Source organism: Musa acuminata, chromosome BXJ2-1, assembly GCF_036884655.1.
Source record: "Musa acuminata AAA Group cultivar baxijiao chromosome BXJ2-1, Cavendish_Baxijiao_AAA, whole genome shotgun sequence".
Taxonomy (NCBI): Eukaryota; Viridiplantae; Streptophyta; class Magnoliopsida; order Zingiberales; family Musaceae; genus Musa; species Musa acuminata.
In genome coordinates, this window is record NC_088338.1 from 650,188 (window position 1) to 667,445 (window position 17,258).

The 17,258-nt window shown below is 38.9% G+C and overlaps 3 protein-coding genes across 3 annotated transcripts; all 3 read right to left on the reverse strand.

Annotated features, from left to right (window-relative positions):
* Positions 1-2,511: 2,511 nt before the first annotated feature.
* Positions 2,512-5,212, reverse strand: LOC103978082 (putative wall-associated receptor kinase-like 16). Its single transcript, XM_065091492.1, has 3 exons — positions 4,297-5,212; positions 4,039-4,206; positions 2,512-3,785 (listed from the first exon to the last, which is right to left on the reverse strand). Exons 1-3 carry the CDS (start codon positions 5,210-5,212, stop codon positions 2,617-2,619), a joined length of 2,253 nt encoding a protein of 750 aa, XP_064947564.1. The 3' UTR covers positions 2,512-2,616.
* Positions 5,213-7,340: 2,128 nt separating this feature from the next.
* Positions 7,341-9,884, reverse strand: LOC103978094 (putative wall-associated receptor kinase-like 16). The gene is made up of 3 exons (XM_009393800.2): positions 8,969-9,884; positions 8,711-8,878; positions 7,341-8,509 (listed from the first exon to the last, which is right to left on the reverse strand). Exons 1-3 carry the CDS (start codon positions 9,882-9,884, stop codon positions 7,341-7,343), a joined length of 2,253 nt encoding a protein of 750 aa, XP_009392075.2.
* Positions 9,885-14,247: 4,363 nt separating this feature from the next.
* LOC135597981 (putative wall-associated receptor kinase-like 16) lies at positions 14,248-17,011 on the reverse strand. The gene is made up of 3 exons (XM_065091493.1): positions 16,051-17,011; positions 15,793-15,960; positions 14,248-15,536 (listed from the first exon to the last, which is right to left on the reverse strand). The coding sequence occupies exons 1-3, from the start codon at positions 16,970-16,972 to the stop codon at positions 14,368-14,370; spliced, it is 2,259 nt and encodes a 752-aa protein (XP_064947565.1). The 5' UTR covers positions 16,973-17,011; the 3' UTR covers positions 14,248-14,367.
* Positions 17,012-17,258: the final 247 nt, after the last annotated feature.

The window sequence follows — 17,258 nt, forward strand, 5'->3', positions numbered from 1 at the left end:
GGAAGAAATTAAATTCATTATTGATCGAAGATTATAAATCTTGATTAAAGATTTTAAAATTTTATCTATACAAATATAATTTTTTTTATTAATCAATAATTGTAATTATCTCTATAAATTTAAAATATTGAAAGACTTTTCTAAAAAAAAGATCAAGAATATTATTTTTTAAGAAAAGAAAATTATTATATATTTAATTTAATATAATTATAATTATTTTTATTTCTATATATATATATTTATTTATTCTGAGCCCTTAAAAAGGACTGGAACATTATAATAGATAACCAAAAATTGATCAATAAATTATGTTGTGTCAATGTAGGAATCGTATTTGTTTTTCTTATGGAATGATTTCATCGTCCACGTGAGAAACTTATGAAAATATGGGATCTTCATCTTCATAGTATTTTTCATTAGTTAAAACCATTTATCTTTTGATTATTATCATTCTCATCCTTTTAGTCCTTCATCATAAAAAAATAAAAATATTTACTACAATTGAGCTACCAGTAGTATGAATTACTACCATAATCTTTTCTATTACTATATAAACTTAAAGAAAAAAGAACAAATATTACAAGAGATCCTGCCTCCGGTGCTATATTTGACAATAGATTTGAGCCTCCTAGCAATTCAGGGCCCTCATTGTCAGGTGAGATCTAGATCCAAGAGACCTTACTACCGTTGAGGAATGAAAGCTTCTTTTACGATTCCTAAAGAATTTTGTCAAAATATGAGGTACTGTTGTGATGCCTCCTACTAGGGTTTTGCCCTCACCCTAAGATGATTGGGGTTGAAGACGGTATGTGAAATCTATAGTTTTGCGCTCGCATTGACTACACCATCCTTGTTGCCACCGAATTGCCAAGAGATCTCCCTCTGAGTGAGATCGAGAGGACAAAAGAACATAAGTATTAAAAGAACTATAAAGAACTAGAACAACTAAACAAATTAATCATAGAGAGAGAAAGCTTATAAAAAAACACGATTAGAGAATGAATAGTATGAATACACAAATCAATAATAATTTAATCAAGATGCCTTTTCATTTTAATTTTGTAAGCTTTGACATAAATTAGTTATAGAACTAAAGAAATCCAAGGAGTATTTTTCTAAGGTTAAGTGACGAAATGAGATTTAAACTCATAACCTCATCGAAAGTTTTTACCAGCTAATATAGTTAGCATGGAAGGTGTGCAATCTGATAAGATAATTAGTCTCTTAATTTATTTAAATTAAAATTAAACTAAGATAATTAGCTCCTTCTTAGATGTTGGAAGAAGTCTTCTTCTCTCCTTCCTTTTGAGAGAGATTGAGATACTATGAGCATCTTATTATCCAAGTCTGAATTCATTCTTACTGAATTCAAATATACTATGAGCATCTTATTATCCAAGTCTGAATTCAAATATATACACTTAATTTTTTTTATAAAAATAGAAAACAAATTTCATGACATGAAATGATGCACATAATATTCACACATGGATCCAAGTCAGAAACCTATCACTTGTAGGATAATACACTAACCAAACACGTGTATTTGAGTTTAAAATCTATCACTTGTATAATAATACACTAACCAACTTACAAATCTCAACAAAGATTAAAAGAATTAATTATATCACTTACTCTCATAAGTATGTAAATAATTTAAAGGAAGATGTTATTTATATAACATGTGAAATTTTTAAGGGACTCGGTAAAACTATATATCATACTCTTTTATTTTATTCTATCACATTTTTTTAAATTTTTTTTGAAAGAAATTGATCATCTCTCTTTTAAATAAAAAGAAAGAATAAAAATTCGATACAATGAAATCAAATGGGCAATTGAGATTGAAATCAGAAGCGAGATGTATGATTTGTTGAGGGACCTTCGCCGCCCATATAAATAGGTCTTTAAATTATGCATACCAATGGACGAGGCGTTGACTTGGGATCAACTCTTGAATAGTGAACGACAACGATAGCAACCACAATTAATGTGTATTTGGAACGAACGAAATATAGCAGCTCGTGGAGGGCTTTGGTCTTTCTTCCGGTTTGGATTTGTGTTCTTCTTTTTGTCAAAAGGAATCATTTTGGATATGCATGGGATGTATGGAAGCTTCTTGTTGTTTTTTCGTCTTGATGCATACACATGCCTTTGAATTATTTGGCAGAGAGACTTAGGTTGACTTGCATCTAATTTTTGTTAAATATCACAACTTGTAATTTATCGTACCCTAAATCTCTTAGCCTCTTTTACCTCTACCTAATCTCCTCCTCCCTTCTTCTTGTTATTTCTAAATTAGTATTTCATTAGCCATCTATTTTCACTACTTTGATTTCAACTACTACAAATAATCTGATCTAAAATAGGATTCTTAAATCAATATCCAATCTAGTCATAAAGCTTAAGTTAATATTCCAATACTTCCTTCAAACTCGAGTTTTACATAGAAAAAGAAATATAAATTACAATATTGAGAGTTACAATCCATTATACATTTATTTATCATGCCTGTAATAGAAGTAACATAAGTTACAAAACAAGCAACCAAGAACAGTCTATTGTTCTACTAGTTCGATTTGAACATAAAGAGAGAACCTTGTTTCTTTATCTTCTTCATCTTCCAGCTTTTACATCAAATCCCAATTTGTTCTCTAAACTATGGTACCCGACAGAATCCAAGGTAGAGCTCATGGATGATTCACCAAGCAATGCTTCACATTCCTCGGGTGCATGGTGTGTTGAAGAGACCCGTAGGAACCCTCCTAACATATGCAGTTTCTCAGCCACTTCTCTCATCGGAGGCCTTTCATCCCCCTTCATGTTCAAACATTCCTTTGCAAGCTCGGCAATTTCGTGGATGACATCCATGGTTTCTTTTCCCATGATTTGATCATCCAATATCTCTTCAAGTCGACTATCTTTCATTGCTTCAATGAAGCTGAAGGCAAGAGCTTTTCCTTGACTACTCCCATCATAATAAATTGCCTTTTTCCTTGTGATGAGCTCCACTAAAATTACTCCAAAGCTATATACATCACTCTTTGCTGTTAGTTGACGAACTAGAAAGTATTCCGGGTCCAAATAACCAAGAGTTCCTTGGACCATCGTTATGAATTGGGTTTCGTCAATAGACATCATCCTGGATGCACCGAAATCTGATACCTTTGGCACATAGTTATGATCTAAAAGTATGTTGAGCGACTTCACATCTCCATGAACGATCGGTGGGGATGCCGATGAATGTAAGTAAGCAAGTGCTTCTGCAGATTCTCTGGCTATTCGTAGACGAGTGGTCAAGGGAATTAGTTTCCCGTCGTTGTCATGGATGAACTCGAAGAGGGTTCCATTGGGGATGAACTCATAAATCAACATGGGAATTTCCACTTCCAAGCAACAACCCAAGAGCCGTACAATGTTCTTGTGATTGATCTGAGAAAGAATAATCATCTCCCGTATAAATTCTTCACTTTGGTCGTCGGTGACTACCTTAGACCTCTTGATGGCCACTACCCTTCCATCGGCTATGTTTCCTTTATAAACGGTGCCATGGCCTCCTCGCCCAATTTCTCGACTCTTATCGAAATTATCTGTTGCTTTCTCTATATCCTCTTTGGTGTATATTTTGACAGTATCAATTTGCTTTGATCTGATTTCTTCGTATAATCTCAAGCCTCCATTTTGCTGGAAAAATTTATCTTTTTCTCTAAGAAGCTTCCTTCTTTGAAACGCTAAGATTATGCAGAAGATACAAGTAATGAACAAGACAAGCCCAACACAACTGCCTGCACAAAGGGATGAGTTTCATGTCAATTATTTTGCAAACTCTTCCGGAGATCGAATAACGAGTTTCCAAAATATTGTTACGGACGAAGCCTATTAATGAAGATTAAAAGGATAAGAAATTTCAAGCTTTTTTTAAGTAGGATGACTTAATCGAAATAAAAACTCGAATCTGAATAGATTATTGTTTTTCTTCTGATTGAAGTTTTAAGAGAAGGTTTAAGCTAATACGGAAGGAAGGATGAGAACTTGTACCTATAACAATCTTCGTTGATGTCGGAATTCCGTGATCTCGGACACATGGTTCCGATTTAGGGTCCTTGCTGCTGTGACCTTTTGGGCATGAGCAGCTGTAGTTGCCTGGGGTGTTGTTGCACTTTCCATGACATGTATACAGATTTGGCGAGCTGCACTCGTCGATATCTAAGGATTGTCAAAGAATCACAAGGGAAAATTGTAAGACCACATACAACAATCGAAAACAGGAGAGTTGGGGGAGAGATGCATGCTGACCTTTGCAGCCATCCTGGAGGTAAGGATTGCCTTGGAAACCTGTGGAGCAATTGCAGATATAGCCTTGTAAACTCGGGGACTTGAAACATTCACTGTTGGTGCTGCGGCATGCATATGAAGGGTTTCTCTTGGCCTCCTCGCAGGTCTGGTTGCCGGCTACCCAGTCCAGCACGAGTGGGACGCCGTCCTTGTGCTTGTCTTCAAAGGTGCGGTTGCCGAGGTCAGACTTGTCGAAGGAGAACCTTGCCTCGTCGGCAATGAAGGCATAGGTGCAGGGGCTGTAGTCCTTGTAGGAAGAAATATTGATGAAATAGGCCAACCCGGTCGTAAAATTGTCCAGCTTCTCCGGGATGTTGGTCTGGCAGCAGCCGGTGCCAGAGCACGATCCGCTTGTGATGTTTGCCCCTTCGAAGCAGAAGGAGGCGCACCCAGTTCCTGATGTATAGTTGTCCCCGCCTAAGAGGATGCCAACGACGTTGCAGCCCATGGTCGTGAACCTGTTCTTGGTGCTGGATACCCAAAATGGTTTGTCGCCAAGGTCTAGAGAAGGCCTTTGACCAGCCACCACGCCGTCGGTACTGTTGAAACAATCCCAGCTAATGTAATTCAGGATGCGTGCTTGGCCCTGGGGCAAGATTATCTCCTCCACTGTAATGTTCCCCTCGCGGCCGCCCAAGAAAGCTCTGGGAGTCGCAGAGCCGTTACCGACTTCGCAAGTGACCTCGAAGCCTTCCCTGAAACACCCATCGCCGATGCCGAAGGGGTACGGGATGCTAACACCGCCGCATGTATCATTGCAACCTGGTGACACCACGTTCGGCGACGGTGGTGCCGATGCTGCTGGTGCTGTCGTTGTTGCTTGGAGCAGCGTCAACAACAACAGCTTAAACGCGAACGGTGGCAGCGTGGATCCCATCCCTTATGCTTGCTTGAAACTAATGATACCCTTCAGGCTTCCATCAGATTTATAAGCCCACCGATGGCGAAGCGAGCATAATTCCTCGTTCAGCTGTTGTTGCTTAGAATAATTGCTTGATCGAATACTCGTTCTGCAGCCCAAGTGAAGCCATCACACGGCAAATACAAGAAGACCCTGTCGCTTGGAAAACTCGACAGTGACTCGTCCAACTCCTCTTTTAAGATTACAGAAAGTTGGAGCTGTGATCGGTACGGAAGTCCTCCTCGCAGTTTGATTCTGGAATCCACACCCAAACGTAGACTTGCTCTCTCTCTCTCTCTCTCTCTCTCTCTCTTTCTCTCTCTCTAGTGTTATCCCTGCTTAATGCTCGCTGATTGGCATGGTCGAGAGGTGGAATATTTGGCTACTCAAAGATGGCGACATGCTATTTGTACTGTGTTTTAATAATTAAGGCCAATAAAGTTGATGATTATTATTAATTATGTGAAATCCTATGTATTATATTATGAATTTTTTAAAAAACATTATTACATTAAACGGAGTATAAGATGCTCACATGAATTCGAATCGAGATCCATCAATTGTGAAACCATACAGTAACCATTAGAATGTCTCGACAAATATATTATATTTAGTAGTTAGTCACATTCTTGGTTATAGTTTGGTTCAGTCGTCCAATGGAAACTACTCCGAAAGACAAACAAAGAAGAAGAATGCGAAGTGAACATATGCCTCAATTGATTAAAGAGAAAGACGTTGAATTTATATAGTTCCGGTCATCATCATCTTACCTTCTTAGTTGCCAATTTTGAAATGATCAAAACTCAAACAAGTCACCATCTAAAAATCTGTAGTCAGAGAAAAAGCAAGAGAGAAGTAACCACGAATTTGATGAGGTCAAATTTGTTGAATAAGGAATTCATAAATATAAAAAAATAAAAAATTGAGTGATAGCTAAAAAGAAATAAATGTGAGCCTAGAACAAGTAAATGTATTATTTGAAGGAATTCTTATATATCTCGTTATCACGAGAAGTAGTCATAAAATTTGTCACGACGATGACCTATTTTGGATATGAGAGTTCATGAGAATATAGCGTATGAGTGTAGCCAACTATTTTTAAAAGCCAAAGAAATATTATTACGATGATAACATATTTTTTAAAAAATAAAAATATATTTTTATTATATTAAATGACATTTCACATGTGAATTTGAATCTTAGACTCATTATTGGATGTTCACATGTGAATTTGAACACATAGCCAACTACTTTTAAAAGCGAAAGAAATATTATTAAGATGGTAACATATTTTTAAAAAATAAAATATATTTTTATTATATTAAATGACATTTCATATGTGAATTTAAATCTTAGACTCATTATTGGATGTTCACTGAATTTGAACCTGGATTCATTTATTTCTTATAGAATGATTTCATCGTCCACATGAGAAACTTATGAAAATATGGGATCTTCATCTATTTTTTATTAGTTAAAATCATTTATCTTTTGATTATTATCATTCACATCATTTTAGTCCTTCATCATAAAAAAAAAAAAATTTACTACAATTGAGCAACAGTATGAATTACTATCATAATCTTTTCTATTACTATATAAACTTAAAAAAAAAAAAAAAGAATAAATGTTACAAGAGATCTTGCCTCCCATGCTGTCTTCGACAATAGTTTTGAGCCTCCTAGCGATTCAGGGCCATCATTGTCGGGCGAGATCTGGATCCAAGAGACCCTGCGACCGTTGTGGAATGAAAGCTTCTTCTACAATTCCTAAAGAATTTCGCCAAAATATGAGGCATTGTTGTGATGCCTCCTACTAGGGTTTTGCCCTCACCCTAAAATGATTGGGGTTGAAGACGGTATGTGAAATCTATGGCTTTGCGCTCGCATTGGCTACATCATCCTTGTTGCCACCGAATTGCTGAGAGATCTCCCTCTGAGTGAGATCGAGTAAAAAATCAAACCTATCACTTGTATAATAATACACTAACCAAACACGTGTATTTGAGTTTAAAATCTATCACTTGTATAATAAGCAACCAAGAACAGTCTGTTCTACTAGTTCGATTTGAACGTAGAGAGCGAACCAACTTTCTTTATCTTCTTCATCTTCCGGCTTTTACATCAAACCCCAATTTGTTCTCTAAACTGTGGTACCCGACAGAATCCGAGGTAGAGCTCATAGATGATTCACCAAGCAATGCTTCACATTCCTCGGGTGCATGGTGTGTTGAAGAGACCTGTAGGAACCCTCCTAACATATGCAGTTTTTCAGCCACTTCTCTCATCGGAGGCCTTTCATCCCCATTCATGTTCAAACATTCCTTTGCAATCTCGGCAATTTCTTGGATGACTTTCATGTTTTCTTTTCCCATGATTTGATCATCCAATATCTCTTCAAGTCGGCTATCTTTCATTGCTTCAATGAAGCTTGAGGCAAGAGCTTTTCCTTGACTGCTCCCATCATAATAAATTGCCTTTTTCATTGTGATGAGCTCCACTAGAACTACTCCAAAGCTATATACATCACTCTTTGTTGTTAGTTGACGAACTAGCAAGTACTCTGGGTCCAAATAACCAAGAGTTCCCTGGACCATCGTTATGAATTGGGTTTCGTCTATAGACATCATCCTCGATGCACCAAAATCCGATACCTTTGGCACATAGTTATGATCTAGAAGTATGTTGAGCGACTTCACATCTCCATGAACGATCGGTGGGGATGCCGACGAATGCAAGTAAGCGAGTGCTTCTGCAGATTCTCTAGCTATTCGTAGACGAATAGTCAAGGGAATTAGTTTCCCATCATTATCATGGATGAACTCGAAGAGGGTTCCATTGGGGATGAACTCATAAACCAACATGGGAATTTCTACTTCCAAGCAACAACCCAAGAGCCTTACAATGTTCTTGTGATTGATCTGAGAAAGAATAATCATCTCCCGTACGAATTCTTCACTTTGGTCCTCGGTGACTACCTTAGACCTCTTGATGGCCACTTCCCTGCCATCGTCTAGGTTTCCTTTGTAAACGGTGCCATGACCTCCTCGCCCAAGTTCTCGACTCTTATCGAAATTAACTGTTGCTTTCTCTATATCCTCTTTGGTATATATTTTGACAGTATCGATTTGCTTTGATCTAATTTCTTCATATAATCTCAAGCCTCCATTTTGATGGAAGAATTTATCTTTTTCTCTAAGAAGCTTCCTTCTTTGAAACGCTAAGATTATGCAGAAGATACAAGTAATGAACGAGACAATCCCAACACAACTGCCTGCACAAAGGGATGAGTTTTCAAAATAGAAGATTGTTACCGACGAGGCCTATTAACGAAAATTAAAAGGATAAGAAATTTCAAGCTTTTTTTAAGAAGGATGACTTAATCGAAATAAAAACTCAGATTATTTTTTTCTTCTGATTGAAGTTTTAAGAGAAGGTTTAAAGCTAATACGGAAGGAAGGATGAGAACTTGTACCTATAACAATCTTCGTTGATGTCGGAATTCCGTGATCTCGGACACATGGTTCCGATTTAGGGTCCTTGCTGCTGTGACCTTTTGGGCATGAGCAGCTGTAGTTGCCTGCTGTGTTGCTGCACGTTCCATGACATGTGTACAGATTTGGCGAGCTGCACTCGTCGATATCTAAGGATTGTCAAAGAATCACAAGGGAATATTGTAACACCATATACAACAATCGAAAACAGGAGAGTTGGGGGAGAGATGCATGCTGACCTTTGCATCCATCTGGGAGGTAAGGATTGCCTTGGAAACCTGTGGAGCAATTGCAGATATAGCCTTGTAAACTTTTGGAGTTGAAACATTCACTGTTGGTGCTGCGGCATGCATATGAAGAAGTGTTTCTCTTAGCCTCCTCGCAGGTCTGGTTGCCGGCTACCCAGTCCAGCACGAGTGGGACGCCGTCCTTGTGCTTGTCGCGAAAGTTGTCGTTGTCGAGGTCAGACTTGTTGAAGGATAACCAGTCCTGCTCGGCAATGAAGGCATAGGCGCAGCGGCTGTCGTTCACGTGGGAAGAAACATTGACGAAATAGACAAACTCCGTCGTAAAATAGTCCAGCTCCTCCGGGATGGTGGTCTCGCAGCAGCCGGTGCCATGGCACGATCCGCTTTCTATGTTTGCCTCTTCGAAGCACAAGGAGGCACACCCGGTTCCGTATGTACTGTCTTTCAAGCCTAAGAGGATGCCAACGACGTTGCAACCCAAGGTCGTGAACTTGTTGCTCGTGTTGGATACCCTAAACGGAAGGCCACTGAGGTTGAATGAAAATATTTGATGATCCACCTCGCCGCCGGTACTGTTGAAACAAATCCAGGCGATGTCATTCGGCATGCTTGCTTGGCCCTGGAGCAAGGATATGCTATTAACTGTAATGTTCCCCTCGCGACCGCCCAAGAAAGCTCTGGGAGTCGCAGAGCCGTTAACGACTTCGCAAGTGACCTCGAAGCCTTCCCTGAAACACCCATGGCCGATGCCGAAGGGGTACGGGATGCTAACACCGCCGCATGTCTCTTTGCAACCTGGTGACAACACGTTCGGCGACGGTGGTGCCGATGCTGCTGCAGTCGTTGTTGCTTGGAGCAGCGTCAACAACAACATCTGAAACGCGAACGGTAGCAGCGTGGATCCCATCCCTTATGCTTGCTTGAAATTAATGGTACCCTTAGGCTTCCATCAGATTTATAAGCCCACAGATGGCGAAGCGAGCATAATTCCTCGTTCAACTGTTGTTGCTTAGAATAATTGCTTGATCGAATACTCGTTCTGCAGCCCAAGTGAAGACTTGTCAAGGCGAAGCCATCACACGGCAAATACAAGAAGACCCTGTCGCTCGGAAAACTCGACAGTGACGGGTACAGATCCCGTCCAAGTCTTCTTTAAGATTCTTGAAAGTTGGAGCTATTATGACCCGAGCATGAGCCCTATCAATTTCGTTTGGTCTAATCTATTGATCAAAATACTTAAGCTGAAGTTGATAATAATACATTCGTCAGACCCTTATAAGTCAATCTTAATCTTGCCCACTTTCAATGTGGAACTAATCAGGGGTGTTACAATCACCCCCACTCAAAGACTTGACGTCCACATCAAGCCCCAACATAACCCAGATCAGACCGCTCCACGTCGTGACAAGTCCCCCTTTCCTACTCGAGCCCCCTCACTATGCCCAAATGCTAGGTCGGCTCTGATACCAAATATTATGACTCGAGCCTGATGAGCTAATTAGTCTATCAACTTCGTTTGGTCTAATCCACTGACCAAAATACTTAAGCTGAAGTTGATAATAGTACACTCATCGTATCCTTATAAGTCAATCTTAATTTTACCCATTTTCGATGTGAAACTAATCAGGAGTGTTACACGAGCTGTGATCGGTACAGGAGGCCTCCTCGCAGTTTTGACTATGGAATCCACACCCAACCGTAGACGTTCTCTCTCTCTCTCTCTCTCTATCAATAGTTTTATCCCTACTTAATGCTCGCTGATTGGCATGGTCGAGAGGTGGAATATTTAGCTACTCAAAGATGGCGACATGCTATTTGTACTGTGTTTTAATAATTAAGGCCAATAAAGTTGATGATTATTATTAATTATGTGAAATCCTACGTATTATATTATCAATTTGTTTAAAAACATTATTACATTAAACGGAGTATAAGATGCTCACATGAATTCGAATCGAGATCCATCAATTGTGAAACCATACAGTAAACATTATAATGTCTCGACAAATATATTATATTTAGTGGTTAGTCACATTCTTGGTTATAGTTTGGTTCAGTCGTCCAATGGAAACTATTCCGAAAGACAAACAAAGAAGAAGAAAGAGAAAGACATTGAATTTATGTAGTTCCTATCATCATCATCATCTTACCTTCTTAATTGCCATTTTTGAAATTATCAAAAGTCAAACAAGCCACCATCTCAAAATTTATTGTCGGAGAAAAAACAAGAGAGCTAGAAGTAAGTAAGGAATTTGACCCGGTCAAATTTGATTATTCTATTGAATAAGGAACCAGTAAATATAAAAATAAATGGGTTATTTGAAGGAATTCTTGTATATCTCATTATCACGAGAAGTAGTCATCAAATTTGTCATCACCATGACCTATTTTGGATATGACAGTTCATGAGAATATAGCGTATGAGTGTAGCCAACTATTTTTAAAAACCAAAGAAATATTATTATGACGATAATATATTTTTAAAAATAAAAAATATTTTCATTATATTAAATGACATTTCACATGTGAATTTGAATCTTAGACTCATTATTGGAAGTTCACATGTGAATTTGAACACATAGCCAACTACTTTTAAAAGCGAAAGAAATATTATTACGATGGTAACATATTTTTAAAAAATAAAATATATTTTTATTATATTAAATGATATTTCACGTGTGAATTTGAATCTTAGACTCATTATTGGATGTTCACATTGTGAATTTGAATACGAGATTCATTTATCGAGCGTTCACTTCAACCTGAAACTTATTATTATATAATAATACGTTAACCAATCAGATATTTTTAGAGACGATAGCAATATGTTTCATACTGCTCCATATTGGAGCCATTCATGTCCTCATTATTCACATCAATAATTTTTTATTTTGGAATTTATTACGAATGCTCTCAGCTGCTACATAGCATACTGTTAGAATCCATAATATTCTTAATTATCAAGAAGCCAACAGAGAATAAATAAGTTAGAGGAGAAGCACCAAATTAAATATTTTTTTTATCCTGCTAATATTGTCTTTTCAACAAAGGAAGTGTTGCCATTTTACTTGGAAGTTCTTCATCTTCCAACTTCTATATCAAATCCTATTTTGTTCTGTAAACTATGGTGTCCTGTAGTGTGTAAGGTGGGAACCGTTGATGATTCACCAAGCAGTCTTTCACACTCTTCAGGAACATGTTGCATCGAAGAGCGTTGTTGGAGAGCCCTCTTCGCGTATATGGAGCTTCTCGGCCAATTCTCTCATTGGAGGAGGCCTTTTTGTTGAGATTTGATTCATAGTTATTTATCTAGATTGTTATCATGATCTAGTGGTTACATGATGATTTGATCTAGTAGTTATAAGGTGGTTTCATTAACCACCTCATGATCTAGTAGTTATAGGGTAGTTGTATCTAGTAGTTATAGGGTAGTTGTCATTAGGTCCTATAAATAGGACTGTAGTTCATGTAGCAAGGTATAGAGATTGAGATATAGAGAAAGAGACAGATAGATAGAGAGTCTGTGTGCACTTGGTATCTTGTAATTGTTCTTCTCAATCCTCCTGCTTTTAATACTACAACAGTTTTCTTGAGTCGAAAGGATTCTTTTTACTCGTATCGTAGTATTCTGTTTTTCCTTGCTCCTTCATCTCCAACACTTTTTATCTCCCTCAACATTCAACACTCCTTTGCAAGCTCGGCAATTACTTGGAGGATATCCATGCTCTCCTCCCCTGTGATTCGATCATCCAACATCTCATCAAGCTTGTTATCTTTTAAAATTCACAACTTGTGTTCAGCCAGTGGACAAGCTTCAAAATCGTGATTCTTTCAAGAAGATCAATGGAAGCCACAACATTATGAGGACAAAAAGAATAGAACTTCTGGATTCGAAAATGGTCCGGATTTGACTCTGGAATCATTTCAAAAATATGCAGATGACTTCAACGAGCAGTACTACTTTCACACAATTGCAGACTTTGATGTAATATCTGGTCAACAGGAACCATCAGTAGAGAATATTGATGGTGAATATTGGCGGATAGTAGAGAAGCCAACTGAGGAGATTGAGGTGCTATTCTAGATCACACAAACCGTAACGAATCTAGTTGTGCACTAGTGTTTCTGTTGATTATAGTATTATTAGATGCATTTCATACTTAGCATAAAATTGCAAAAATATCTGGACTTGTCTCTTCTTCCGATTCGAAGAACAGCCAGACTTGCTTCACAATCTTGTAATAGATTTTTGCCTTATCTTTTGTCTCTGCATGAATGTTATCTTGGGAAGATGATGTTTTCTAGCTTATTTTCTTTCAGAAATTCAACTGGAAAGTATTCAGCATGTCTGATGTTTACTGGTGTGTTCAGAGGCCAGAAGAGTTTGTTCTCACTTTCCCTCGAGCTTATCACGCTGGTTTTAATTGTGGATTCAATCGTGCAGACAAGGGAAGCTGACTAGTATTCAAGGCAGTCAGATTGTGATGATAAGACAACTTCCCATGCTCACAAGGATAAAATTCTTTTAGTGCCCCAGACTAATGTGTCGTTGGCAAACGAAAATGATATGTTGGCTGGCCTGCATGTTTCTCGTAATAGGTTAATGATGATGACCAGGTAGAGGAAAACTGCAGAGAGGTTCTCTCCAATTTATGTGATCAACAGTAGGTTGAATTCCTTCCTGGAAAGGAAAGTGAATGTGTGAGATCTGCTGCCAGTGTAGTAACTGTTGCAAAAACCAAGTGCAGATATTTTGCCTGCATATGAAGCATCTGATTATAAGTCATCATGTAAGACCCTTTTAACAAATCTTTAGCGTATTTTATGCTTATATTGTGTTCTTTCTTTTTGCCAAAAGGAATCATTTTGGATATGCATGGGAAGTATGTAAGCTTCTTGTTGTTTTTGTCTTTGATGCATACACATGCTTTTAAATTATTTGGCAGAGAGACTTAGGTTGACTTGTATCTAATTTTTGTTAAATATAACAACTTATAATTTATCATACCCTAAATCTCTTAGCCTCTTTTACCTCTACCTTATCTCCCCTCCCTTCTTCTTCTTATTTCTAAATTAGTAATTCATTAGCCATCTATTTTCACTACTTTGATTTCAACTACCACAAATAATCGTATCTTAAGGAGGACTCTTCAATCAATATATAATCTAATCATAAAGCTTAAGTTAATATTCCAATACTTCCTTCAAACTCGAGTTTTACATTAAAAAAAAGAAATACAGATTACAATACTGAGAGTTACAATCCATTATATATTTATTTATCATTCCTGTAATAGAAGTAACATAAGTTACAAAACAAGTAACCAAGAACAGTCTTTTATGCTAGTTCGATTTGCACATAGAGAGAGAACCTTGTTTCTTTATCTTCTTCATCTTCCAGCTTTTACATCAAATCCCAATTTGTTCTCTAAACTATGGTACCCGACAGAATCCAAGGTAGAGCTCATAGATGATTCACCAAGCAATGCTTCACATTCCTCGGCTGCATGGTGTGTTGAAGAGACCTGTAGGAACCCTCCTAACATATGCAGTTTCTCAGCCACTTCTCTCATCGTAGGCCTTTCATCCCCATTCATGTTCAAACATTCCTTTGCAATCTCGGCAATTTCTTGGATGATGTCCATGTTTTCTTTCCCCGTGATTTGATCATCCAATATCTCTTCAAGTCGGCTATCTTTCATTGCTTCAATGAAGCTTGAGGCAAGACCTTTTCCTTGATTGCTCCCATCATAATAAATTGCCTTTTTCCTTGTGACGAGCTCCACCAAAACTACTCCAAAGCTATAGACATCACTCTTTGCTGTCAGTTGACGGACTAGCAAGTACTCTGGGTCCAAATAACCAAGAGTTCCTTGGACCATCGTTATGAATTGGGTTTCGTCTATAGATATCATCCTCGATGCACCAAAATCCGATACTTTTGGCATGTAATTATGATCTAGAAGTATGTTGAGCGACTTCACATCTCCATGAACGATCGGAGGGGATGCTGATGAATGCAAGTAAGCGAGTGCTTCTGCAGATTCTCTGGCTATTCGTAGACGAGTAGTCAAGGGAATTAGTTTCCCGTCGTTGTCATGGATGAAGTCAAAGAGGGTTCCATTGGGTATGAACTCATAAACCAACATGGGAATTTCTACTTCCAAGCAACAACCCAAGAGCCTTACAATGTTCTTGTGATTGATCTGAGAAAGAATAATCATCTCCCGTACGAATTCTTCACTTTGGTCCTCGGTGACTACCTTAGACCTCTTGATGGCCACTTCCCTACCATCGTCTAGGTTTCCTTTGTAAACGGTGCCATGGCCTCCTCGCCCAAGTTCTCGACTCTTATCGAAATTAACTGTTGCTTTCTCTATATCCTCTTTGGTATATATTTTGACAGTATCAATTTGCTTTGATCTAATTTCTTCATATAATCTCAAGCCTCCATTTTGATGGAAGAATTTATCTTTTTCTCTAAGAAGCTTCTTTCTTTGAAATGCTAAAATTATGCAGAAGATGCAAGTAATGAACGAGACAAGCCCAACACAACTACCTGCACAAAGGGATGAGTTTCATGTTAATTATTTTGTAAACTCTTCCATAGATCGAATTACAAGTTTCCAAAATTAAAATTTGTTACCGACGAGGCCTATAAATGAAAAGTAATAGGATAAAGAAATTTCAAGCTTTGTTTTAGTAGAACGACTTATTCAAATAAAAACTCGAATCCGAATAGATTTTTTATTCTTCTGATTGGAGTCTTAATGGAAGGTTTAAGCTAATATGGAAGGAAGGATGAGAACTTGTACCTATAACAATCTTCGTTGATGTTGGAATTCCTTGATCTCGGACACATGGTTCCGATTTAGGGTCCTTGCTGCTGTGACCTTTTGGGCAAGAGCAGCTGTAGTTGCCTGGTGTGTTGCTGCACGTTCCATGACATGTGTACAGATTTGGCGAGCTGCACTCGTCGATATCTAAGGATTGTCAAACAATCACGAGGGAAAATTGTAACACCGTATACAGTAATCGAAAACAGGAGAGTTGGGGGAGAGATGCATGCTGACCTTTGCAGCCATCCTGGAGGTAAGGATTGCCTTGGAAACCTGTGGAGCAATTGCAGATATAGCCTTGTAAACTGGTGAATTCGAAACATTCACTGTTGATGCTGCGGCATGCATATGAAGAAAGGTTTCTCTTAGCTTCCTTGCAGGTCTGGTTGCCGGCTACCCAGTCCAGCACGAGTGGGACGCCGTCCTTGTACTTGTCTCGAAAGGTGTGGTTGCGAAGGTCAGACTTGTTGAAGTAGAACCAGTCCTGTTCGGCAATGAAGGCATAGGTGCAGGGGCTGTACTCCTCGTAGGTATTTAGATTGTCGAAATAGACCAACCCGGTCGTGAAATTGTCCAGCTTCTCCGGGATGGTGGTCTGGCAGCAGCCGGTGCCAGAGCACGATCCGCTTGCCATTTTTGCCCCTTCGAGGCAGAAGGAGGCGCACCCGGTTCCTAATGTATAGTTGTCCCCGCCAAAGAGGTAGCCAAGGACGTTGCAGCCCATGGTCGTGAACCTGTTCTTGGTGCTGGATACCCAAAATGGTTTGTCGCCAAGGGCTAGAGAAGGTTTTTCACCAGCCATCCAGTTGTCGGTACTGTTGAAACATTCCCAGGTGATGTCATTCAGCACGCTTGCTTGGCCCTGGGGCAAGAATATCTCCTCAACTGTAATGTTCCTCTCCCTGCCGCCCAAGAAAGCTCTGGGAGTCGCAGAGCCCTTAACGACTTCGCAAGTGACATCGAAGCCTTCCCTGAAACACCCATGGCCGATGCCGAAGGGGTACGGGATGCTAATACCGCCGCATGTCTCATTGCAACGTGTTGACACCACGTTCGGCGACGGTGGTGCCGATGCTGCTGCTGCAGTCGTTGCTTGCAGCAGCGTCAACAACAACAACAACAGCAGAAACGCGAACAGTGGCAGCGTGGATCCCATCGCTTATGCTTGCTTGAAATTAATGGTACCCTTCAGGCTTCCATCAGATTTATAAGCCCTCAGATGGGGGAAGCGAGCTTAATTCCTTCCAAAATCGAGTGGCATAGAATAATTGCTTGAACGAATACTCGTTCTGCAGCCCAAGTGAAGACTCGTCAAGGCGAAGCCAGCACACGGCAAATACAAAGATCCTTTTACATAAATTCGATAAGACATGAAGCTCCAATTAATTGGTGCCAAAAGACAAAACGAAGACTTGCCAAGAGAGTCCGTCAACGACAAGGAT